Below are 26,553 nucleotides of genomic sequence, written 5' to 3'. Positions count from 1 at the left end.
CAGGTGTTGTTAAATTAGCAACACAGTTGTTAAGAGAATCTGGCTTCTCCCCATTGACTTTGCCTGTCAGAAGGTCACAAAAGGTGATCCCATGATTCCGGAACACTGCAACCGTCATAAATATGAGTCAAGTTGCCAAGCTGTCCAAAGTTTGATCACGTGACCATGGGGATGCCGCAGTGGTAGTAAGCTGAAAAATGGTCATAAGTCACTTTTTTCCAGGGCCGTTGAAACTTTGAACGGTCACTAAGTGAACTGTAAGTCAAGGACTACCTGAATACAAGCGGTTACTTCAGAGTAGTTTGTGTATTGTTGTTCTCCTATAGACATTAACCTTGGAATCCAGACTACAATTAAGATTGGCTTTCTACTCATCAAAATATTGCTTATTTCTTCTGTAGCCTCGTCAAGGATTTTCATCAGTTTGGCTCCCTTAGTGTACGATTGATTCTGTCTATATTTTTAATGACTTGAAAATTTCTTTCTTTCAGAAAATTATTGGTCCTTGTTGCCAGGGCCATTTTTAGAGCAAATAGTTCAAATGTTGAAGACATGGGTGTCAGCAATGTTGCCTTATTACAACCTTTCTCCCCAAGCAAAGTCATGGAATCCTACCCTCAAAGTGCTTAAAAGGCTGTATAAGGTATGTCTGGTCACTCAAAAGTGATGGTGAAGAGTTGGTCCTGCCTCTTGATATAAAATCCATGGCTTTGACCTATAAATATTTTCCTTCAAGATCAACGTGAAGGCTACATGCCGACTGCAAACAAGTACCTTCTGCATAGATGAAATTCCTCAAAAAATTAGAATAGAAGAAGATTTTTGGAGATGGAAGTGGCAGGATGCAAATAATGTAAGTATCATTTTTCACGGTCTCTTGGCCTTCTGTAGAATGAAAGTACTATAGCTCATGAAGCTCGGACAGAAGTGAAATGTCCTTGCATATACTAATTGGAATATGTTCTTGCTTTATTCAACATTTCACCTCAGTTTCTTTGGGCAAGAAACTTTGGTTAAAACACCACACTAATCCATAATGTGGTTTGGTTTAGAATAGAATAGTAGAATTGGAAAGGATCTTGGAGGTCTTCTAGTCCAACCCCCTGCTCAGGCAGGAAACCCTATACCACAGGTCTGCAACCCGCGGCTCCGGAGCCGCATGCGGCTCTTTCAGCCATCTCCCGCGGCTCCCAGTCCTCTGCCATGTGCAGTCCAAAAAAAAAGTGGGACTAAAAAATTTCAACCAATCAATTCAAATATGCACGGTAGGTGCATATCTCGCCTTGGCTCCACTCTTCAGTCAAACCCTGTTCTGCGCATGCGTGCATGTATGCGCATGTGCACACATTTTTTGCGGCTCCCAGTTTTTCCTTTTGTGAGGGAACCGGTTCCAAGTGGCTCTTTCACTGTTTCAGGTTGCTGACCCCTGCCCTATACCATTTCAGACAAATGGCTGTCCAGTCTCTTAAAACCTCTGGTATTGGAGCAACTTCTGGAAGCAAGCCATTCCACTGATTAATTGTTCTAACTGTCAGGAAATTTCTCCTTATTTTTTGGTTGGTTCTTTCCTTGATTAGTTTCCATCTATTGTTTCTTGTCCTGCCTTCAGGAGCCTTGGAGAATAGGTTGACACACACACACACACACACACACACATATCCTCTTTTTTTGTGGCAGGCCCTCAAGTATTGAACATTGCTATCATGTCATCCTTGTTCCTTTTCACAAGACTAAGTATACCCAGTTCCTCCAACCGTTCTTCATGTGTTATAATCTCCAGTCCCCTAATCATCTTTGTTGCTCTTCTCTGCACTCTTTTTTAGAAGTCTCAGCATCTTTTTCATATTATGGCAACCCAGACTGGATGCAATGTTCTAAGTGTAGTCTTAGCAAGATATTATAAAGTGGTACTAACACTTCATGTTAGATCAGACATATCAAACACAAGGCCCGGGGGCCAGATCTGGCCCGTGAAGTGGTTTCATGTGGCCCGCGAACCCATCCTGGAAACAGTGAGGGAACGGCCCCCACTGCCTTGGCCCTGGCCCAGAGACCCTCCTCCTGCCAGAGACCCTCAGATCTGTCCCACTCCTGCCCAGGCCCCCATAGGCACCCTTGATGCGAACGATGTAGAGCTGGCCATGCCCACCCAGTAGGCCATACGCATTCTAGCCACGCCCACCCAGTAGGCCACACCCACCCAGGCCACACCCACCCGCCCCCTGAGGGCAACCGCAATGCTAATGTGGCCCTCAATGAAATTGAGTTTGACACCCCTGTGTTAGATGAACCCTGGCATCATGGTTTGTAAACTAGCCTGGGGATTAGCAAACTACAAACTAAATTAATTTTAATCTGCTCAGTGTACTGACAAGCAGTACACTGAGAACTTTCTTACCTTAGGGTTGGCTTGAAAATCTAAGAACGATGTAAGCGAGTACTTATAAAATGGCAGTGGGTTTGAGCAAGGTAGTGCATTGGACAATTATCAATTTAAGGAATCTAATACATTTTATGCGAAGAACATTTCATTGAACAAAAATGGTATTATTAAATATCAATGTTTAAAGCTCTTTTCAAGACACTTTTAGATGGTTTCCATGCAGCTCCTAATCCCATAATTTGCCTGAACTAAAACAGAAATTACACATTTCTTATTTGTACTAGGTTTCTGACTCATTTCACAGGTAACCCAATGGATATGTAACTGCATGCCTTAAAGCCTTTCTTCTGGGAGAGTTGTGGTGAGCAATTCTCTCTTTATGAGAAGCTGTGATTATTTCATGACAAAGCTAGGAATGGTGTCAAAAGTTGTCGCTTAATAAAGTGTTGTTGCTGGCTCCATCTGTTTTTAAGTTTTGCATTGATCAGAACTGCTGCTGTGTTTTTATCACTGACTGTGTGAAAACATTCATTGTCTCTGCGTATCTGACATATTACCTTGCCTAAGAGGTGAAATGGACTGTCTTTGCTGTTGCATTGTGAACAGTTCCATTGTGATTTTTTTCCCTTTAGAGTAGCTATCTAATTGTGCCCAAGCATAAAGATTTGTTTTTAGAGAGATGGTTCATTGTTTTTATTTTTGAAGGCAAATTAGAAAACAGTCGAATTCCACATTGAGCAGTTTAGCTGTTACGTACATTCTTTTCTTAGCAGAAAAGAGAAAAAAAAAAGTATATTGATGTGGTTTGGAAGGCAAAGGGACAAAGGCAGTTGGGAAGTGAAGAAGGTTTCACGAGATATTTATTCTTTTGTTTCAAACGATGGAAACCTTTCCTTACAATATGCAGAATATCCCGGAAGAAGAGCGCTCAATCTCTTTCTGCCATTTTCCTTTCATCTACAATGTGTCAACCAAGAGGGAAATCCTTTATTACGGATCCTTGGCTGCACAAGAGGTAAAGAATCATTTTTTTCCAGTGCAGAAAAAAAATGGCTTTGGGCAGAGAAGCGGAAATTTGTCAGTTTGGGAAAAGACTGATCAGGAATTTGCTTTCGGAGTGGAGGGTGGGGGTGGGCATGCCATTTGTGTAGAGCAGTATTTTTCAACCTTGGCAACTTTTAAGAGGTGTGGATTCCCAGAATTCCCCAGCCATCCATGCGGGCTAGGGAATCCTGGCAATTGAGGTCTGTACATCTTAAAGTTGCCAAAGTTTCAGAAACCTTGACTTACAGCCTTCAATCATTCTGCCCCCTTGCATATTGCTGGACGAGGCCCCCAATTTATGTATTTGTTTGTTTATATTTTGCAGCATTCAAAATGCGATATGGAATAATCTCTCCTCCCCTGGAAATCGGCAGGCCTCCAGCCTTTTAGCCTTTTGAGAGCAATCAAGGGATGGGCAGTTTCCCTCAAATCAAATCAAATATACCCATTTCCAGAGAGCTTTGCAGCTTCTCAAGGGAACCGTTATTAGAAAAAAAAATAGAAGGCTCGTGCAAGCTTTGAATTATGGAACTATCCCGGGAGTTCCCAATCATTTAGACCCTTTCTGCACTTTTTGACATTGGCAATTGAGAGCACAGGAGTGCCTCAAAGGAGGTTTGCCTGTTCACACATATTTGCTGCACTCTGTGCCTAGTCACAAGAAAACTCTGGGCCACAAGATAAACTGGGGGTGGGTGGGTTTCCCATTGCCATCGTTTTTAGCCATTCAAGATAGTATAATTATATATATATATATATATATATATATATATATATATATATATATATATATATATATATATATATATATATATATATATAAAGGTAAAGGTAAAGGTTCCCCCGCACATGTGTGCTAGTAGTTTCCGACTCTAGGGGCCGGTGCTCATCTCCGTTTCAAAGCCGAAGAGCCAGCGCTTGTCCGAGGACGTCTCCGTGGTCATGTGGCCGGCATGACTAGACGCCAAAGGCGCACGGAACGCTGTTACCTTCCCACCGTAGTGGTCCCTATTTTTCTACTTGCATTTTTTACGTGCTTTCGAACTGCTAGGTGGGCAGAAGCTGGGACGAGTAACAGGCGCTCACTCTGCTACGCGGCACTCGGGATTCGACCCGCCAAGCTGCCGACCTTCTGATCGACAAGCTCAGCGTCCTAACCCACTGAGCCACCGCGTCCCATATATATATATATATATATTCATATATTTGTGTAAACTGAGGACGACTAAGGAGTCAGAAATGCATCTCAGTTTCCCTTTAATTCTTTGTTAGTAATTTACACAAATATATGAATTGTCCGGTGTGACTACTGCCTGTTTGATAGCCTTCAAGATAGGCTGAAAACAGGAAATAAAGATTTGCCCCATGTTTGGGGCCTAGCAAGGTAATCTAAATAGTTAACATTTGAAATATATATATATATATATGTATATAATATGTGTGTGTGTGTGTGTGTGTGTGTGTGTGTATGTATATGTATATATGTGTGTGTATGTGGATGGATGGATAGATAGATAGATAGATAGATAGATAGATAGATAGATAGATAGATTGATAGATAGTTAGTTTGGCAGTTCAAAACCCGAGAGCGCGAGCTGCATGATGGAATGAACTCCCGTTAGTTTGTTCCAGCTCCTGCCAACCGAGCACTTTGAAAGCATGCAAATGCGAGTAGATAAATAGGTACCACTTTGGTGGGAAAATACCAGGGACATGAAATGCGCCTTCTTGGGTGTTCCCTGGGCAACAGTGATGTCACCAGCTAATCCTTTCAACCTGGAAGCGCCTTGGTAGGTGCTTCCAACATGTGCTGTATGTAGTAGTAGCGTAACAGGAGCTACTATCATTCACTGTATGAGAATGTGAGATTCTAAGGCTATTTTGGAAATTAAGATAACTCTGGAGGCTGATGCTTTGCTTTGTAGTGTCCCAAATTGTTAAAATGTGAAAATAATATTTTTAAAAATTTAGAAAAGAGGGTGGGGTCTGCTGGTCCCCAAAAAGCAAACGTATCGGTGCCTTACTGTATACTATGTTGGGAATCCTGAAATAGTCATCTTATTTCTCAAAAGAAGGGAATGTAGATGAGAGCAGGTAGTCCTTGACTTACGGCCGCAACTGAGCCCAATATTTCTGTTGCTAAGTGAGACATTTGTTAAAACCATGTTATTTGGGGAGAAAATACTTAAATATAAACACCCCATCAAAATTGCCTTAAAAGAAGGCTTCCTTTGATTTCCTTACATTTCTGCCATGTTAAAAAAAAGGAAATTGTTTATTTTATTTTTATTTTTTATTTATTTCCCTTTGGACTTCTCCAGGGGTTAAAATTGAAAGCTTGGCTTGAATTGGTTCACAATCGAATGCTGGGAACTAGTGACCTTCCAGAACCTCCCGTTTTTCCTCTGAGAGTGCGACGCCATTTTCTCGTTGAAGACACCTGGCACAAGCTTAGTATAATGGAGGACGTCTACCTGAAAAAGCATCTGATGGTGAGCTCTCTGTGGTTTGCCAATGCAGGGTTACCTCAGCCTTGAATATGAGAACTCATTGGCGTAGTCTTAAAAATTGGAACTGCTTTTTTTTTAAAAAAAATCTATCCGCAAAGTCCTTGTTTACTCACTATTTATTTCTACAACAGTTATACAGAAAGTCCTCGACTTAACAACCACAACTGAGCTCACAATTTCTGTTGTTAAGCAAGGCAGTTGTTAAGTACGTTTTACCCCACTTTATGACTTTTCTTGCCACAGTTTTAATTGTTAACTTAGTAACACAGTTTGTTCAGTGAATCTGGCTTCCCCATTGACTTTTCCTGTCAGAAGGTCGCCGAAAGTGATCCCATAATTCTGGGGCAACCCTCATAAATTCAGGCCAGTTGCAAAGCATCTGAATTTCGATCACATGACTGTGGGGATGCTGCAATGGTCATAAATGGGAGAAATGGTCGTAAGTCACAACAACTTTGAATGGCACTAAATGAACAGTTGTAAGTAAAGGGTATACCTGTATTTTGCTTTTATTCTAAGAAGCTAGAGACAATGTGCAGGTTGAAGGTCACCCCTATTTTTTCTGCACCCAGCAGCAGTGGAATACCTTGGCTGAGTGGTGAATCCAAAATCAGCCAATGAGTTCCATGGCTGAATGGGTGGAGCCTGAGTTTTCCATTGACAATTCAATACTCTTAATTACTACGCCACCTTGTTTTTCTTATAGACAAGGGACATTTGCCTCTGAATTGTGTGGGGCTTACTTTTGAATTGACCTTTCTAGCAGGATTGAAAACTTCAGTCAGAGCACCTCTAAATCTTTAGGCAATATCTTACAGTCGATTAAATTTGATTCATTATTTAATTTAAATTAAAGGTGGTTAACCAATCAAGGAGAGAACTAAGCTAGAACTAAGGAATTTCCTGACAGAACAAATAATCAATCAGTGGAATGACTGGCCTCCAGAAGTTGTGGGTGCTCCAACACTGACGTTTTAAAAAAAGATTGGACAACCATTTGTCTGAAATGCTATAGGATTTCCTGCTTGATCAGGGGGTTGGACTAGAAGACCTCCAAGGTCCCTTCCAAATCTGTTGTTCTGTTATTTTGCTTACACTAGGTAGGGCTGTAGGAAGTTCCAAGACCATGGAAGAAATGCTTTCGACTTTCTGCAAATTCAGAGCTTCTCTGCTCTTCACCAAAGGAATCCAATGTTTTTCAGCTTTCTTTGTCCATCTGAAAAAAGGATGTTGGTGTTTCAGTTCTTTGATGCAATTCTTAAAACTGTCACACTTTCTTTTTTCAATTTTTTCAGAAGCCTGGATTGCCTGGGCATTCTCCCAAGTCTGTTCAGAAACCTTGGGGAACCTTGCAAAGAAGCTTTTGAAGCAGGTGGAGGGGAATTGTGGTAGGGAACCATTCAGAGGCAGCTTCATGTGACAATCTGAGATCTCCTTTCAATCATTTCCCTAATGGGACACAAATAAGATTGCTGGATGAAGGCTTGCACAATTGTTAACCTCTGCTTGAGGGCTTCTATGGAAACTCTCAGTTTTCTCTCAGGGAAGTCAATAGATGCCTTGAACTATCCCAAAGTTGTTTTTCCAAATGTCAACTGGACTTTCTTGATTTTTTTTTCTTTTCATTTTTCAAAGCAACAACAACAAGAAAGTCCAGTTGCTTTTCAGAAAAGCACCTTTGGGACAACCATGACCTGGATGACAGAGAATCTCCGTAGACGTTCCTTGAACTACTTTTCCTTTCTTCTTTACTTGTTTTGGCAGGTTCAATTTGAAAATGAAACACTTAGTTATGAAGATAAAGGTATCCTGGTGGAATTCTTCTCACAAGTGTTTGAGGAGGTGGTGCAGCCAAAATATGGAATGTTTATGTATTGTGGACACAATTCCCCAATGTGGTTCCCTCCCAAGGTAAGTATTCTGACTCCAACTGTTGTATAGTGATATATCCCTTTGCTGAGACCCCTGTGCCTGGCCTGTATAAGTAGATACAATCACTGCTGACGGTCTTTGCCAGATAGCTGAACTCATAAAATTACCTTCTTATCATCCACGAGGACCTTTATTGCATGCAGAGAAGATTACAGCAGACAACAAGATGTGGTAGATGATGAAATGGACGGTGTTTCAAGGTCAAAGACAGTAATGGTCCTACCATGAGAGCAGGCCACATGTAATGGTGTCCAGGAAGTGAAAGAATATTCAAGGTTAAGAAGAAGGAGGAAGTACATCACAAAATGAGAGGGATTGACTGAACAGATTAACATAACAGATTAGCATAACAGATTAACATAACATTTTGTAGTTCCCAAATGACCATATGGTGGCAGCACAGTAAGTTTATCTGTCCCAATCTCAGTTCAAATGGACTCATAATTCAAGATGATACCTTCAAACTTCCCTGTTGATCCTAGGTGAGATACTGGATTTTAAAGGGGGGAAATATGTGCAAGTTTGATTTGCCAACTTCTACATCTGGTCTTTTATGCATCAGAGAACTAGTGTGAAAAACTGCAAAACTCCTGAGGGACTATGAGGATTAGTAGTCCCAACACCTCTTGAGGCCCCAAGGTGTGGGAAAGATGCCTTAAGGCAGGGGTAGGCAACCTCGGCTCTTTTATGACTCATGGACTTCAACTCCCAGAATTCCTGAGCCAGCTGGGAGTTGAAGTCCATGAGTCATAAAAGAGCCGAGGTTGCTTACCCCTGCCTTAAGGGAATGTAAAACCTGAGCTGAATGAAAGGAGACATTTAGCCTCTCAGCAATTTGCACTTTGATAAAGGACGCTAATCTGACAGTAGGTTTTCTGCTGATATTCCTGCAGGAAAATATAAGAGGTCTGGCAGCAAGAGACAAGACCTTTCATAAGATCGCTTGCTATTAGGTCTTGATTTCTAGGTGCAGAGAAAAGCCAGAATACCAATTTGGTCTAATAGTTAAGGCACCAGGCTAGAAATTAGAGTGAGTTCTAGTCCTGCCTTAGGCATGAAAACCAGCTGGGTGACCTTAGGCCAGTCACTCCCTCTCAGCCCAGCTAGTCTCACAGGGTTGTTGTGGTGGGAAAAATAGGACTAGGGAGGAGGAGGAGGAGGAGCTACGTTCATCACCTTGGCTTAATTATAAAAATAATAAAAAACAGGGTAAAAATAAAATAGCCTCTAGTAGAGTAAGGACGTAAAAATGCAAGTAGAAAAATAGGGACCACTACGGTGGGAAGGTAACAGCGTTCCGTGCGCCTTTGGCGTCTAGTCATGCCGACCACATGACCACAGAGACGTCCTCGGACAAGCGCCGGCTCTTCGGCTTTGAAACGGAGGTGAGCACCGGCCCCTAGAGTTGGAAACGACTAGCACGCATGTGCGGGGGAACCTTTACCTTAGAGTATGAAAGTACAACTAAATAAGCTTTAGTTTAATGAAGAGAAGGACTAGGGGTGACATGATAGCAGTGTTCCAATATCTCAGGGGCTGCCACAAAGAAGAGGGAGTCAAGCTATTCTCCAAAGCACCTGAAGGTAGGATAAGAAGCAACGGATGGAAAGTAATCAAGGAGAGAAGCAACCTGGAACTAAGGAAAAATTTCTTGACAGTGAGAACAATTAATCAGCAGAACAACCTGCCTCCAGAAGTTGTGAATGCTCCAACACTGGAAGCTTTTAAAGAAAAGATTGGACAGCCATTTGTCTGAAATGGTAGAGGGTTTCCTGCCTGAGCAGGGGGTTGGACAAGAAGACCTCCAAGGTCCCTTCCAACTCTTCTCTTCTCTTGTGTTCTACTGTACTCTACTCTATTCTGTTCTATTTTTCATACGCTATATGGTCTAATAGTAGTCTTCATCTTTCTACTATAAGATATTTATTTATCCCATTTGTCCCTTTAAATATTGCAAAAGTAATCTGTAGCATTGATTGTGCATGTTGGGAATTGTAGTGATGTTCTGTTGTTGTAATCTTGTGTTCTTGCAGCCTTCAGTGGAGAAGAATAAATATTACCTTTTTGGGATTCTCTGTGGACTCTCAATAGCCAACAGAGTGACTGCCTACATACCTTTCCCACTTGCCCTCTTTAAAAAGCTGCTGAACCAGAAACCAACTCTCAGTGATCTGCAAGAGCTAAGCCCTGTCGTAGGAGGGTAAATGAATTCAGTTCTATCAATTTACTAGGGATGTTGAATCTTAGCTGATCAGTTAAGTTGTCCAGTTGTTGCATTCACCCTACAACTTACAAAGCCATGTTTGTGTTTCACAGAATGGGTTTAATAGACTGCCAAAAGGAATGGGATCCTAACATCTGAATGTGGTTTAAGATGACTTAACCAAGGTGTAGAGATCAATAAATCATTTGACATTTCTCCCCTCATCCCTTGCCCAGTAAGAGGCTTCTCTTGATTTGAGTTGTCATAACAAACTAATAAAGAAGATTGTTCTGCTGTTCCCATTTACATAGCTCTAATGGCTGACAGAGAAAGTGCTCTCTATGATAAACCAAAGGCAAGAAGTCAATCTTGTAGAGGAAGGAAAGGATTGAGGTCTATCTGCTTTTTTTCTCTTCATCTCTTGAGTCTATTCATGATTGCATGGACTGGTCTAGGGATCTTGTTCATTTTTCTGATACTTATAAAAATGTGAAACCCGTTTCAGCATGTATTTTGGATTGGTAATATTTTAATATTTGCTGAAAGAACTTCATATAATATTTTGTTTCCTTTTGTTATCAAGATGTTTGCAGGCAGCTCTTGATTACGAACATGATGATTTTGAAGACATGTTTCAGCTATGTTACTCTGTGAGTACCCTGCATTCTTTCATGATTCTTCCTCAAATGTTTCATAACCTGGAATAGAGGCTAAACGTGAAAGAAAATCATTACCAATAAAATCAGTTAAAAGGTGGAAACATTTATCTTGCTGTGAGTGAACAAATAAGCTGGAATAAATAGGTGAGTGATGCTAGAGACATCATTCTGAATCTTGTCTTGAGAAGAAGGTGGTCTTCCAAGGGTGTGGTAAAAATATCAAGATGGCACCAATGGTGGCACCAAGCTCAGCTTGGTTTTTATGTGCATCACATTTTTATTTACCACATCCTGCAAATACCCTTGGGTCCTCCAGAGAAGAGGCACTAAAGGTTGAAACTGATTCACACAACATAAATCCTAAGATGATTTGTTTATGGTGTAGCCTTTATACCAGTTTGCAACCTTGCTATAAAGTTGGATTGTTGTATGAGTCTACTTAGTTATTCAGTAAAATGCAGTAATGGGAAACCATGACTTGAGACCATGTGTGAATCAGTCAAAGCATTATTCATAGCTGCTTCATTGGCTGAAACTACTGACGTCAACTATCCCATAAATAGAAAGTCTTGAACACTGTTCAGTGCAGAGGCTATACTAACAAATTGATTTTAGTTTCGACACTTTTCCCTAAAATGCAGCAACTTTATTTTTCAGATTTCCTGGGATGGCGTGGACATAGACCTGATTGAAAATGGCATTTTGACAGCCGTAAACAATGCCAATAAGTATGTATCAATGACTCTTAAAATGATCTCTCCAAACATATTATATTACAGTTCAGATGATTCTGAACATCATGGTCAGTGATGTTAGAAGTAATGTGAGATCATAGTTCAAGACATTACTAAAGCACTATGTAGGAATCGAATAATTTCTTAAACTTTCAGTTACCAAGATTCCCAAAGTTTTTGAATTTCTATGGGATTTTTTTAAAAAAATTCTTCAGATCTAAACTATACTTTAGGTAGCCCTCTCATTCAGCAATGGTGTAAAATTCTGACTGGACTGAAAAAGGGGAACTTCTGACACAAGGTTGTGACTGTTGCAGTATCCCTGTTGTCATTTTTGACCATTACCCAGGCACCTGGCTCATGATTACATCACAGCCAGTCACTATCAGGTGATCATCATTTGCAACCTTCCCTGCCACTTTCTCCACAAGCAAAGTCAACGGGAATCTAGCAGAGAAGGTCGCAAGTCTGTGCTTCTCCCACAACTTTTTCTCCCCAGCACCTGCCCACATCCCTCTCCACCCCAACGCACTACACAAAACCCACCCAAAGCCCTTGCCAGCTTGCCCACGCTCCCCAGCACCCACTTGTGCCCGATGCCAGCTTGCTTGTGGCACTCATTCCCATGCTCCTTACCCAGTATTCTTCCTGCTTAAGGATCCATGAGGTGCTGGGGTTACAACAACTGGAACTGCAGGATTACCATTGCTAAGCAATGCAGTCATGTGGCATCATGCTCTACAACAGGGGTGTCAAACTGCCAGCCCACTGGCCAGATGCGTCATACCGAAACCGCGTCCACCCCAGCTCCAGTAATGGAAAAAAAGGTGTGATATGTCACAACACGTCACGTGACATTGTGAGTTTGACACTCCTGCTCTACAACTACAGTGCTTTGTGATGGCAATCCCAGTCCCAACTGCTGTCATAACTCAAGGACTACTGTATGATGAGAATTTGGGGAAAAAATGGGGAGAAGAGAGAAACATAGCTAACTAAAATGCAACAAGTCTAGTCTTTATTTCTTTTTTTCTTTATAAAATTTCAGTCATGTATACATTTTTTGCCTTGTGGTACCAAGGCTTACCTTAAGTCCCAATTAATTCTTCTAAATATCTAATAAAGTGAACATTTATTACATTAACAAATAAATATAAACAGATAGTTTTAGATTTATGAACAATGTTAACCGAATTTTCCCAAAAGAGATCTGATTCTGAACCTCGATAAATTTATTAAAAGGCCAACTTCTGTTATTTAAGAATTTCATTTCTTGGGGAAAAAAAGTCAGGCTTCTTTTTTTACTTTTTAAAGGAAAGACTTTGTTGACAAATACGTGGATTACATATTCAACAAATCAGTGCATGATGTTTTCAGTGAGTTTAGGAGAGGATTTTTCAAAGTCCTGGATGAACAGGTAGTTGGTATCTTTGAGCCCGAACAACTGATTAACGTGGCAATTGGAAGTGCCAATTATAACTGGGATTCGTATGAAGAGGTGAGTGGATGGAGAGATGTATTTTATGCTAAGGACTTTTATGAGCAGATCATGATTGGAGGGATGGAACTGCGCCATTAGCTGCAGCATAATTTTCAGTTGGCATGGGTAAATGGTAAATTGGTAAAGGGAATTAATTTTTTCCCATTGCAACTCTCCTAGCTTATCAAATAAGCGAATGACAAAATTGCCTGGATGGCATTTAAGAGTTTGAGTACGGCTGCAGATCAAGTTGCTAAAGCCTTTCTCTCTCTCTCTCTCTCTCTTTCTTTCTTTCTTTCTTTCTTTCTTTCTTTCTTTCTTTCTTTCTTTCTTTCTCCTTCCTTCCTTTCTTTCTTTCTTTTCTTTCTATTTTTTCTTTTTCTTTCTTTCCTTCCTTCTCTTTTTCTTCTTCTCCTTTCTTTCCTTCATTCTTTCTTTTTCTATCTTTCTTCTTTTCTTTCGCTGCCCATCTCACTATTCAAGTGACTCTGAGTGGCTTATAGAATGATAGATATATATGATCTATGAGTAGTCCAGGTTTTTTTATTCTTATTGGTTCTGTGGTTCATTTTTTCCCATTGTCTGATTTATTATTCTTGCACTAAAGAATGCTGTGTATTGTGGCATATACAACTCAACGCACCCAACCATAAAGATGTTCTGGGAGGTTTTTCGTGGGCTGAGTTTGGAGGATAAAAAACGTTTCCTAGGTAAGCATCTATATGCAACTACTTCATCACCCTTCTAAAGACCACGAAGGTGAATCTCTTTCTGTGTTATGAGCTGTTATGAATGTCAGCAAAAGGCATTCATCTCTCTCCAAAAGCTTCTTTTAATGTGGATAGTCAAGGAATTGAAATGATAATTGAAAAGCAACTCTATAATATAGGGCTGGATTGGGAATCATCACTACAGTTGATCCCAGTAGGACAACAGATGTTTTATTAAATCCTTTTGGATATTTTCCTGAGTTAAAGAATCCTGTGTTCTTGGATCTGTTTATGTTCTACCTAATATTCTGTGTTTAACGGATGATTTCCCATATTTCTAGTCTTTGTGGAAGGAAACGACAGGATCCCTGTGACAGGAATGCCACCTTTGAACATTTATCCAATTTACTTGGCCTCAGAGGATCTTATCCCCGGAGCCTGGATCTGTTTTTCTATTTTATTTCTGCCAATTTATTCAACAAAACAAAAACTGGAGGAGAAGCTTCTTCAAGCTCTCAACAACAATCATAGCTTTGGCAGTTTTTAGACTACAGATTGAAAGAGGAACTTGAAGATGCCACCTTTGAAGCTGTAGCCTACTCTTGACCTCAGCTGGGAGGACAGATAATCCCAAGGGATTTTGATTAGATGACTGTTCAGTGATTTTCTTGCTAATATCAAATATATATTGCCCTTTGAAAATACGCTGTTTTGACTAACATGTAATTAGATTGAGTTAATATGTTCCTTTAAATATATGTATTTAGTAATCTGGTTTTTTTCTAAAAATATTCCTGGATGATCTTATTCCTTATCATTTACTGGATCCTAAGAGTTTTTAAAGAATATTTTAGATATTTTTAACCAGCACAGTGGCCAGGAATTGATTCAAGCCTGACCAAAGGTAATTATCTTCTGACATCTTGAATACTAATGGATATTGAAAAGTTAATTATTTTATTGAAAATGCCCATTTGTTATCCTGTGGTACAGATTGTCAAGAAGGTGTTGGACAAATTGTTGCTGGATTTCTGTATTCCTGTTAATATGGTGGAATCTGGGAGTGCGTTGAGGGGAGGAGCGAACGGATTGGCTAGTCTTGAGTTGCTGGTGGGAAGGAAGCCCATAAGAAGTGATCCTCCCCAAAATTCCACTGTTTATATACAGCAGGGATGTCGAACTCAATTTCATTGAGGGCCGCATCAGCATTGCGGTTGCCTCAGGGGGCCGGGTGGGTGTGGCCAGGGTGGGTGTGGCCTACTGGGTGGGCGTGGCTAGAGTGCATATGGCCTACTGGGTGGGCGTGGCCAGCTCTACATCGTTCGCCTCAAGGGTGCCTATGGGGGCCTGGGCAGGAGTGGGACAGATCTGAGGGTCTCTGGCAGGAGGAGGGTCTCTGGGCCAGGGCCAAGGCAGTGGGGGCCGTTCCCTCACTGTTTCCAGGATGGCTTCGCAGGCCACATGAAACCACTTCGCGGGCCGGATCCAGCCCCCGGGCCTTGTGTTTGACATGTCTGATATACAGTAATAGATAGTAGTGAGCACATTTGTCTGATGAGAGCAGCAATAAACATACCACTCGGATCAGCCCTGTGTGTTGTTTCTGGTTCCTTTGATGCCTAACTGTTAGTCCTTCAAGACGAAATCAGACTAGGAATCTGGTATCATGTAGGTCAGTGCTATTTTATTACAAAACGAGAGAAACACAATCTTGTAGGTCTGAATGTGCTTCCCCAATCCTCCTTTTGCCATTGTGAGAACTAGCCGTGAATGGTTCCTGCCCTAAATGCAGGCTTCTTATATCTGAACACTGTTTTTTTTTAATAGCAAATTTTATTATTTAAAATATTTAGAAACTTTGGACATGGTGTTATCGGTCTAACATACCTCCTTCTTACATCATTTTTTGTGTGTTATATACATTTTATATACCGTACGTATCATTTATATACAATTGTGCACAATAAACATATTTATACATTTATGCCAATAATTTTCTTCAGTCTTGTCAACCACTTTATTTTAATATTGCTTAAGTTCATAATCTTGTATACCTCTATTAAGACCTTCCTTTCTGTTCCCACCATAGGTAAAATCTATTCCAAATTTTGTAATATTCTGACTGTTCTTTATTTTTTAATTCCAAAGTTAAATTATCCATTTCTGCGCATGCCCATATTTTGTTTATCACCTCACTCTCATCAGGTACTTCGCTATCCTTCCATTTCAGGGCGAACGTCATTCTCGCTGATGTAATAATATGTATCATTAAGTATATCTCTTCTTTACTATATTTCTCTTTTGTTATACCTAGCAGGAAAAATTCTGGCTTATATTCTATTTTCCGTCCTAATATTTCCTCTAGCCCATGTCTGTATCATTTGCCAAAACCCTTGTGTCTTTTTACAGGTCCACCATGTATGAAAATAGGTGCCTAATTCTTGGGAACATTTCCAGCAGTTAGGGGATATTTTGTATACATTTTAGCTAACCGTGTTGGAGGGAGATGCCACCGGTAAAACGTCATGTATAGATTTTCTTTGTAAGCTGTGGCCAGCGTTATCTTTTTATTTCTGTCCCATAATGTTTGCCACACATCGAGATCAATACCATGTCCAACATTCTTAGCCCATATCAACATCATTTCTTTGACTTGTTCTTCAATCATTTTATACCCCAATAAAAATTTATACAGTTTCCTTATTTGCTTCTCATCTGCCCCCAATAAGATTTTATCCAATGCTGTTTCTTGAATATTTATCCCCCACTCTTTCTTATCTTTCCCATTCTTCCTTCCCAAAGGCCATTCCTTATGCTCTTTACAATTCCACGCCATTCAGCAGTTGATGGCTGAAGGAATTGAGAGATATGATGAGAATGGTGATGGCGATGTTGATTGAGACAATGAAATTCGGGAAGATGTGAGCATTCCTGATGCTGGGTTGCTGATGTTTTTACCAGGCAGCAGTCACTGATTTTGTAGAGCTGATGCTTTTCTGGGAGACGTTGGAGGAGATGGACACAGACAGAGGTTATCCCCTATAGCCAGAGGCCAATATGTGCAGGAAGATTGGAAAGAATTGTGGCCCCTTTGCTCAGCGGCTTCAGCTGCTGATGCCCAAACCGCCATCACTGTAGACTTGGATTCCAAACTTAGATCTAGAAATACAGATAGGTTTACTCTCTGGATGACATTGGCAAATAAGAAAAAAAGTCTCCTTGTTAGAGCAAAAACCTGTTGTAAGAATTGCATGCAGTTGGAGCTTCTGATTCCATTGTGTTCTGATGAAAGAAACCTTACCAAATGAAATTGGAACTTGGATGTTATATATGCTAACAGCAGCAAGAACACTCTATGCACAAAAAGGGAAGGGATACTTGATTCCCACAATGGACAAATTGCTGCAAAATTTGATGGGAGCTAGCAGAGATAGCTAAATTGACTGCTTTAATTAAAGAATACAATTAATTTTGTTTCTACTTGAACACTGCTTTTGGACTTTGTGTTTGAGGTGGAAAAAAATGAAACTGATTTAGGTTTTTGCTGATTAAGGTTTGTTGTTATAGAAATGGCTAGTATATATTATTATGTAAAAGCAAAAAATCGAGGTTGTATGTTATTATCTTATTCTACTGAACCAAAGAGTCGGAAGCCAATGTTTTTCTTTTTCTTTTCCCCTACATCTTTTTCTTTTTCCCCTCTCCCTCCATTTTCCAACTATTTTAATTTTTCTTGGTCTTTCTCTATTTTATATTTTGATAAACTAATAAAAAATTTAAACCCCCAAAAGAAGAAGACTTACTTCAGGCTGTTGTTGCTAAAGGCAAAGTATGTGTGGCTCACCTTCTCATCTATGATTTAGTGGAGGAAAAGCAGACATATCTTACACATATTAAAAGGTAAAGGTAAAGGTTCCCCCGCACATGCGTGCTAGTCTATTCCGACTCTAGGGGCCGGTGCTCATCTCCGTTCCAAAGCCGAAGAGCCAGCGCTTGTCCGAGGACGTCTCCGTGGTCATGTGGCCGGCATGACTAGACGCCAAAGGCGCACGGAATGCTGTTACCTTCCCACCGTAGTGGTCCCTATTTTTCTACTTGCATTTTTACGTGCTTTCGAACTGCTAGGTTGGCAGAAGCTGGGACGAGTAACAGGTGCTCACTCTGTTACGCGGCACTCGGGATTCGACCCGCCAAACTGCTGACCTTCTGATCAACAAGCTCAGCGTCCTAACCCACTGTGCCACTGCGTCCCTACTTACACATATTAAGGAGTGGCAAAGAAAGGGATTTTGCGATATTTGCCAGCCTGGGTTTAAGGTGTTTTGGCAGCTTTGTGAAGGGTCGGGAGCTGCCTTGGCCAAGTGTGCATCAGCAGTGGGAGGAAGACGATGGTGAAGGTCAGCTGGTTCAGGAAAGTCAAGAGGGCAGAGATGGGGGAAGAGGGATGGAAGGGAGTTGAAGCACACACTACAGTCCTTATTGTGAGTGGGTTGCCAAATGCTTGACCATTGCAACAGCTGTACCTTCAAGGACTGGTTGTAACTACTATTGCTTCAGCACTGTCATAACGTCAGTCACTGAGCGAATGGTTGTTAAGCAAGGGATATCTGTACTGATGATACCAAAGCCCAAATGAGCAGAGGATTTTCACCCAGCATTTCATCTAGATATGGAGGAGAGAATAGCAATCTGTAGCAAACCACAAAGAAGGTGCCTAAGGAGTGATGTCTCCCCCACTCCTCAACCAACACCCATCGAAACCAGTCCTGGAGAAAGTATGAGAGCCATCACAACATGGTACGCCAATCCCCAAGCTGTGGAGTCAGCTCAGGTTGACAGCAACAAAAGCCATCAACAGATTAAAGAACCCAAGGATGGCTATACCACTTACATTCCAACTCGCCTGCAGGTCATCCACAAGCCCAGTCACACATCTTAAAGCTGTGAAGGTTGAAAGTGATGGTGTAGCATTCTGTTCCTGCAGTAGCTAGACAGATATCTATGGCAGGAACCCCAAGCAGACAAGTGTGTACAGGCAGCCCTCCACTTACGACCACAGTTGAGCCCAAATTTGTTAAATGAGTTCTGCCCCAGTCTACAACCTTTCCTGCCATAGTTGTTAAATGAATCACTGCAGTTTTTAAGTTAACACAGTTGTTAAGTGAATCTGGCTTCCCCATTGACTTTACTCAGCAGAAGGTTGCAAAAGGGGATCACATGACCCGGGGACCCTGCAACCGTCATAAATATGAGTCAGTTACCAAGTGTTTGAATTTTGATCATGTGACTATGGCAGAGATGTCAAACTCATGACATCATGTGACATCGCGCAACATATTGGGACGGTTTTACCATTGCCGGCAATGGGGTGGGCATGGCTTCCGGATGATGCGTCCGGCCTGCGGGCCAGCAGTTTGACACCCCTGGACTATGAGGATGCCACAACGGTCATGTGAAAAACGTTCATAAGTCACTTTTTTCAATGCTGTTGTAACTTCGAACAGTCACTAAATAAATGGTTATAACTCAAGGAATACCTATACCATATTTCTCTTCTTGCCCTTCTTCCCCATCACCTATCTTTAATCTCTGGAAGAGCAATTTAGTTCCTAACTTTATGTCTCGTGGCAACTATTGTGTAGTGGGTTCTGGAACGCAGGAACGACGCCAGGCAGAGGAGTACAGCATGCAGCTCTTTATTGGTGGTAGAACTGTACTGAGGATTTGGGGGTTACCTGAGTCCTTATATATACCTGGCCAGGTATCCACCTGGCCAGTCCATTTGAACCTGGTATTCCTGCCGAGACAGCCCAATCCGCATCAGTCCCTGTACAGTGCCACCTGGTGGTATAAGTAGCGCTGTTCCTATGTTGACACCCCCCCCCCAACCCCATACACAACAGCAACCTGGTTCTGTAATGTGTCCACCACAGATTCGGGCTTATCATCTCATGCACTCACTTGCCTCAGCCGGATTTAGCTCACAAGACCGTTGGTAGAATCAACTGCATTATTTTTTCCCATTTGCAAACCCCCATCAGATGTTCTTAAGTGATGAGATCCGCTTGTCCACGGGGCGATCAAACAAGTGGCCCAAATCACCATCCAAGCTCCGTTTACGCGTGTGTTTAAAAAAAAAAGGAGGGGGAGGGCTTGGATTGCTTGGTTTGGCCATGATTATTGACTTTTACTTTTCCCACCCTCTTCCCCGAGACCTCCTTGAGGACTTCGGACCACTAATTCACGCCCAACCCCCCCCCCCTACTTCATGGATCGCTGCCTTTAGGGATAAAACTTAGGACGGACCTCCACGTAAAAGAACCCGGGAGTTTCCAAGAAAACGCACGCAGTCAGGAAACGAAACTCCTGGACCAAAAGCTTGAAGGAGCTGCGTTCTCTGCGCACAGCCCCAACGTCTGAACGATGAGCCCAGAGCTTCGGAGAGGCTTCCGAAGAAGCCACGACACTGGTGTCCGGGTTACCCCTTTATTCTCTCAGCCACCCCCCCCCCCGCCACCTCCCTCTTTCCTTCTTCCACCGAAAGCCAATTCTCTGCTCGGACCGAGCCGCGACAACCGCCGCAGTTTCGATTTCCTTGCAAAGGCACGCCTCCTCTCTGACGTTTGGAAAGTCAGGTCGCTCCCTAAAAGCGGATCGCAGAAGAGAAACTGCGAGTCGTTTCGGACGATCTGGCCGTTTTTGTTTTTTTGGGTTTTTTCCCTTGGGCGATCGAGAGGCGAGGATCCTTCTTCACTCATGCCGGGCGCAAGGAAGAGACGCCCCGGAGGAGCCACTAGTTCCCCCGGAGGCTCGCTCCCGAGATCTACCCGCAGCCTCCAGAGGCCCGGGAAGAAAGTTGCCGAAAAGATGCGCGAGAGGCGAGCTGGAGCCGAAGAGAGCGACCGGTTGGATTCACCCGCTGTCTCCTCCCCGCCACTCAGGGCCCCCTTGCTCTTGTTCCCAAGGGTGGGCTACGACCGCAGCATCTTCAAAGAGGATCCCGAAGCCATTCGCCAGATCAGCTGTAAGCAAGGTTACCTAGCGATGGCGCAGACACCTCGCACCGTGCAACTTTTCCGCTGGGAGCAAGACGAACGGCATCAGCCAGCCCTCGGGAAAAATCGCAGTGAGTAGCCGAGTGTCAAAAGCCCCCAAAATCCGGATGGCCGCCAGGTGGCAGCAAAAAAAAAGTGTATGTCGTGTACAGCTGCTATACAGTACATAAAACTTTTTTTTTTTGGCTACCACCTGTAGCTAAATGTCTATGGCAGGGGTCGGCAACCTGGAAAAGGAAAAGAGCCATTGGGAACCGGTTCCATCACACATAAAAAAAAAGTGGGAGCCGCGTGCGTGCGTCCATGCACACGCATGCGCAAAAAAACATTTTGCGCATGCGCAAAACGTTTTTTCTTGCGCATGTGCGGACGTGCGCAATTGCCATTTTTTTGTGTGTGATGGAACCGGTTCCCGGTTGCGCGACAGCGACGGCCCGTCTGCAAAGCTGCCGCTTTAAGCAGCCTGCAAACGTGCCGCGGCAGCTTTCTCTAAGAGTGGCGCCGCTGCCCATTCCGAGAGGTGCGCGCGCAACTCTCCGAATGACCGTAGGTGCGCGTTCACCTCCCCAAACCTTTGGAGAGGTGCGCCCGTACCTCCGCACGAACGGGCAGCGGCGCCGCTTCTTGGGAAAGCTGCCGCGGCCCGTCTGCAGAGCTGCCACTTTCGGCAGCCTGCAAACGTGCCGCGGCAGCTTTCTCAAAGAGCGGCGCCACTGCCCGTTCGCGCGGAGGTGCGCTCGCACCTCTCCAAAGGTTTGGGGAGGTGCACGCGCACCTCCGCCCGTTCGGAGAGGTGCGCATGCACCTCTCCAAACGGGCGGTGCCACTCTCCATTTGGAGAGGTGCGCGCGCACCACTGCCTGTTCGAAGAGGTGTGCACACACCGGGCGGCTGGAAGCCGCAGGAGATGGCTCAAAGAGCCGCATGCGGCTCCGGAGCCGCGGGTTGCCGACCCGTGGTCTATGGAGATGCTCAGTCATCCAGGTCATAAGGTAGTTATCCCAAAGGTGCTTTTTCACGAAGCAACTGGGCTGTCTTGTTTTTTGTTGTTTTGTTTTTGTCTTTGAAGACGTTTCGCTTCTCATGCAAAAAGCTTCAGCTCTGAAGAAGAAACTTCTGGTTTTGTTCTTTGTTTTTTTCTTTGAAGACGTTTCGCTTGTCATTCAAGGAGCTGCTTCAATTCTGAAGAAGGAAGATTCGTGGATGAGAAGTGAAACGTCTTCGTAGCAAAAAAAACCCAAGGAAGTCCAATTGCCTCGTGAAAAAGCACTTTTGGCCTTGCTGTACTGTACTGTAAATCTTTGGTGTTCCTCCTGGTAGTTGTCTAGTGGGTAAAGTTGAGAGAGTAACCCAGTCAGCTACATGAATGAGTGAGGTTTAGAACCTGGGTCTTTCAACGCTAAGCCAGGCGTCTCCTAGTCCAACACTAATCCAGGGATCTTCAAATTTGACAACTTTAAGAATTGTGGACTTCAGTTCTGGGGTGTGTGTGTGTGAAGTCCACAACTCTTAAAGTTGTCAAATTTGGAGCCCTCTGTACTAACCATCCTAGCCTGTTTCCAGTCTTCCATCTTTTTAAAAATGACAAATCCTACCAAAGGAACTTGCAAGTAGTTGAGTTTATTAGTGTAGCGGGGCTGGCTGAAAGGCTTTGTGGGAGCCTGCCCGGGGAGAAGGAAGCTCAGACATCTGCCGCCGGTTTTGGGCACGGCAGGCGTGGATCGGGTGGAAGGAAAGAAAAAGGAAGAAAGGAAGCTGATGGTTGCTGTTGTTGGGGTGAAGTTGGAGAGGGATTTGAGGTTTTTAGCTGATCCCTCTCTTTGAAAGTGGGTCAGGTGGATGTAACTAGGAAGAGGTGGTCTTTCAAATAACCTGGCCCTGAGCTATGTAGGGGCATTTAAGGTGACACCCAGCATCTTGACTTGTACCTGAAGGCGAATGGGCAGCCAACGCAGCTCCTGCAAAAGAGGTAACACATGCACAAGTGTTAAGACTTGTGCAAAAAACTACGTGAGCCACTGTATTTTGAACCAACTGAAGCTTTTCTATGCTCTTCAATGGCAGCCCCCTGTAAATGCATTATATTACATTTTGCACATCTCAAGGCTTCCCTGGTGTTTTAATTCTTCTTTAATTTCTTTAATTCTTCTACCAAGCTAGTGGACACTTCCCTCAAGGAGCCATTTTGAGTACAGGTAGTCCTAGACTTACAACAGTTCATTTAGTGACTGTTCAAAGTTACAACGGCACTGAAAAAGGGACTTATGGCCATTTTTCACACTTACAACCGTCGCAGCATTCCCCCGTGCTCATGTGATCCAAATCCAGACGCTTGGCAACTGGCTCCTATTTGTGACGGTTGCAGTGTCCCGGGGTCATGTGATTTGCCTTTGGGGACTTCTGACAAGCAAAGTCAACGGGGAACCGAATTTGCTTTAACAACCGCGTTATTACCTTAACAACTGTAGTGATTCACTTAATGACTGTGGGAAGAAAGGTGATAAAATGGGGGGGGGGAATTCACTTAACAAATGTCTCAGGACACCCAGTTCTGCTTTAGGAAGTACATGCATCAAAAATATTTTTCGTCATCCAGTGTTTTCAATTATTAATGTATCAATAATTAATCATCATTATGCTATTAACTCTTAATAGTATATTCACAATTAATTAATTCAATTATTAACTAAATATTTATTTATTTAATTATTTTAATTGAGTGGCGTAACGGCCTAGTGGTGAAGAAATTCACCATCCAATCAGAAGGTTGAGAGATCCTTCCTATGTAGCAGCAGATGTTTCTCTCAGGCGCAAAGAAACAATATCTCCTGCAAACTCCATGTGGTGTCAGGAAGGGCATCCGGCCAGTAAATGCTCAGATCCATCCCGTTGCCCCGATTCCACCCCGAATTAAGGGATTACAGGATCTTAAAAGGGGAGTTTTTAATTTAATTATTTTAATTATTAGTCAGGACCTCAGGGCATGACATTTCTGCTCTTTTGATCTTGTTAACATCCACATAGGTTAGACTGAGCTGAGACATAGAATGGCCCCCAAATAATCAAGTTGAAATCCCTAGGTGAGTAAAGACTGAAATGTGATAACCTTGCTTCTCTCTAACTCCCCTTCACAATGACTCCAACCTTTAGGTCCAGCAGAATTCCTTGTGTGGCTTGCAACATTTATAAATGTAGTACCAATTAAGGTAATGGTTAGTGAAAATCATGGTGGACAGTCTTGTGCTATGTCTTGCAGGGAGCATCTGCTTAAAAGAGAAAACCAGGATAAATTCAGTGGATTGTGAAGCATCTCACCTGCTTATTCTCTCATCGAATGGAAAACTTTCGGAGCATGATATTACAACCCAAACCCCAAAAATAAGGTAGGAATTTCCTTATTATATATTAATGGTAAGGCGGTTGTCTTTTTTTTCAGCCTGAGTGAACAAGGCTCATGGCTAGAAGAATAATCATCATTCAGTTTGCTGATTCCATGGATTGTATGCAGAGAAAAAGAGGCTTTTAAAAATAAGCTTGATAGCAGAATGTTTATGGAGACTCTCGGTCATCCAGGCCATGGTTGTCCCAAAGGTGCTTTTCAAAAGGCAGCTGGATTTTCTTGTTGTTCTTTTTTTCCTTGAAAACATTTCGCTTCTCATCCCAGTTCTTCAGTTCTGATAAAAGAATGCAAGATTAAAATAATAGGGCTATTTTTTCCCCCTGCAAGTTTCTGCTTTCCTTTTTGTTGAATGCAATTATTCACCTGAAAGTTTTCTTCCAAAAGAAAAAGAGTTACATTCTCACTATTTCAGGGCATATTTAAAAAAACAGGACAATCGTTCTCTTCCTCATTCAAGCTATTAATATAACTGTTCAAGAGCCTTTGGCCCAGAACTGAACATTGCAGCAGCCCACTAGATATCTCTTTCCAATTGTTTATTTAGAATAGAATAGAATAGAATAGAATAGAATAGAATAGAATAGAATAGAATAGAATAGAATAGAATGGAATGGAATGGAATGGAATGGAATGGAATGGAATGGAATGGCGCTGGAATGGCGCTGGAATGGCGCTGGAAGGGACCTTGGAGATGATGATGATTATGATGATCATGATGATCTTGTGGTTGTTGGAAGAGACCTTGAAGGTCATCTAGTCCAACCTCCTGCTCAGGCAGAAAACTCTATTCCATTTCCAAATGGCTGTCCAGTCTCTTCTTTAAAACTTCCAGTGTTGGAGCATTCACAACTTCTGGGGACAAGTTGTTCCACTGATTAATTGTTCTAACTGTAAGGAAATTTCTCCTTAGTTCTAGGTTGCTTCTCTCCTTGATTACTTTCCATCCATTGCTTCTTGTCCTTCTTTCAGGTGCTTTGGAAAATGGGTTGACTTCCTTTTCTTTGTGGCAAACCCTGTGATATTGGAACACGGCTATCATGTCCCCTCTCGTCCTTCTCTTCATTAAACTAGACCAGGGGTAGGCAACCTCAGTTCTTTTATGACTCATGGACTTCAACTAGTCCATGAGTCATAAAAGAGCCGAGGTTGCCTACCCCTGAACTAGACAGACCCAATTTCTGGAGGAAAACTGTTCCACTGGTTAATTGTTCTCACTGTCAGGAACTTTCTCCTTACTTCATCCATTGCTTCTTTTCCTGCCTTCAGGTGCTTTGGAGAATAGATTGACTCCCCACCCCCTTAGATACAGGTAGTCCTCAACTTACAACCACAATTGAGCCCAAAATTTCTGTTGGCAAGTGAGACATTTGTTATGTGAATTTTGTCCCATTTTACAATCTTTTCCCCCACAGTTGTTAAGTGAGTCACTGCAGTTGTTAAGTTAGTAACACAATTGTTAGGTGAATCTGATTTTTCCATTGACTTTGCTTGCCACAAGGTTGCAAAAAGACCCTAAAACACTGCAACTGTCATAAACATGAACCAGTTGCCAAGCATCCGAATTTTGATCACATGACCATGGGGTTGCTGCAATGGTCATAAGTGTCAAAAATGGTCATAAGTCACTTTCAGTGAGGTTGTATCTTTGAACGGTCACTAAATGAACTGTTGTAAGTCAAGTACTACCTGTATTGGAACACTGCCTTACCGCTGGTCATCCTCTTCTTCTCTTTTTGTCCTGGTTCCGACTGATGGAACTAAATAAATCAGAACTCTGAGGCTGCAGATTTCCTCAAATCAAACATGTTCTTTGAGGAAATCTCTCGCCTCGGAGTTCTGATTTATTTGGTTCCATCAGTCGGAACCAGGACATTAAACCAAGTCTGAAAATCCCCCTCCCCAAAGATCCCAAATAATTAAAATTAATAATTCAATTCTCTCAACTATACTACTGATCACATCATCCAGTGAAAGTATTTGGCGGGCTGTTTAACAGATTGTTTTCTCTCCTTTTTCTTTGTGTGGGAGTGACCTTGGTTCCCATGGGACCCAATCTGTTTAGTCTAGCAAAATGGGCTTCTTTTCCCCTCCCTTTCACGTGGCAACTTAGAACAACAAAGATGGCTTCAGCCAGGTTCGTTGAAGTTGACACTTTTCTTCTATCTTTCCCAGCATTAGGGCCTTCTCCAGAGAACTGGACCTTCACATACTGCAGGGGTGTCAAACTGCCGGCCCACAGGCCGGATGCATCATAGTGAAACTGCACCCACCCTGTTGCCGGCAATGGCAAAAAAGTCACGATATGTCGCAACACGTCACGTGACGTTGCTTGCGAGTTTGACACCCCTGACATACAGTAATGCGTCTGAAGTAAGACAATTTGAATCTAGCCATTTATGCCTCGCGTGAGAACTAGTAGTAGAGTAATATGAAAATACAGAGC

General features: G+C 42.5%; 2 protein-coding genes across 7 annotated transcripts in view; both read left to right on the top strand.

Moving 5' to 3' along the window:
* The window catches only part of LOC310642999 (putative E3 ubiquitin-protein ligase HERC6), a 36,636-nt gene extending 20,997 nt beyond the window's left edge, over positions 1-15,639 (top strand). For 3 of the 4 annotated variants that reach the window (XM_083367017.1, XM_083367019.1, XM_083367018.1), the window contains 11 exons: positions 492-643; positions 737-853; positions 3,291-3,398; positions 5,749-5,919; positions 7,702-7,848; positions 9,903-10,069; positions 10,656-10,722; positions 11,389-11,459; positions 12,780-12,963; positions 13,553-13,655; positions 13,997-15,639. In XM_083367017.1, the coding sequence (XP_083223143.1) occupies positions 492-643; positions 737-853; positions 3,291-3,398; positions 5,749-5,919; positions 7,702-7,848; positions 9,903-10,069; positions 10,656-10,722; positions 11,389-11,459; positions 12,780-12,963; positions 13,553-13,655; positions 13,997-14,202 (1,493 nt within the window). In that variant the 3' untranslated portion in view covers positions 14,203-15,639. The remainder of the gene's footprint in view (positions 1-491; positions 644-736; positions 854-3,290; positions 3,399-5,748; positions 5,920-7,701; positions 7,849-9,902; positions 10,070-10,655; positions 10,723-11,388; positions 11,460-12,779; positions 12,964-13,552; positions 13,656-13,996) is intronic. The other variant, XR_014493004.1, reaches the window with a different exon arrangement.
* Positions 15,640-20,270: 4,631 nt separating this feature from the next.
* LOC310642996 (E3 ISG15--protein ligase HERC5-like) overlaps positions 20,271-26,553 on the top strand; it is a 42,466-nt gene continuing 36,183 nt past the window's right edge. For 2 of the 3 annotated variants that reach the window (XM_083367009.1, XM_083367008.1), the window contains exons 1-2: positions 20,271-20,781; positions 23,967-24,093. In XM_083367009.1, the coding sequence (XP_083223135.1) occupies positions 20,412-20,781; positions 23,967-24,093 (497 nt within the window). In that variant the 5' untranslated portion in view covers positions 20,271-20,411. The remainder of the gene's footprint in view (positions 20,782-23,966; positions 24,094-26,553) is intronic. The other variant, XM_083367010.1, reaches the window with a different exon arrangement.

This window comes from Vipera ursinii (assembly GCF_947247035.1).
Source record: "Vipera ursinii genome assembly, chromosome: 7".
Classification (NCBI taxonomy): Eukaryota; Metazoa; Chordata; class Lepidosauria; order Squamata; family Viperidae; genus Vipera; species Vipera ursinii.
Note: the sequence above shows the minus strand (reverse complement) of the source record. Positions and strands in the feature narration are given on the sequence as shown.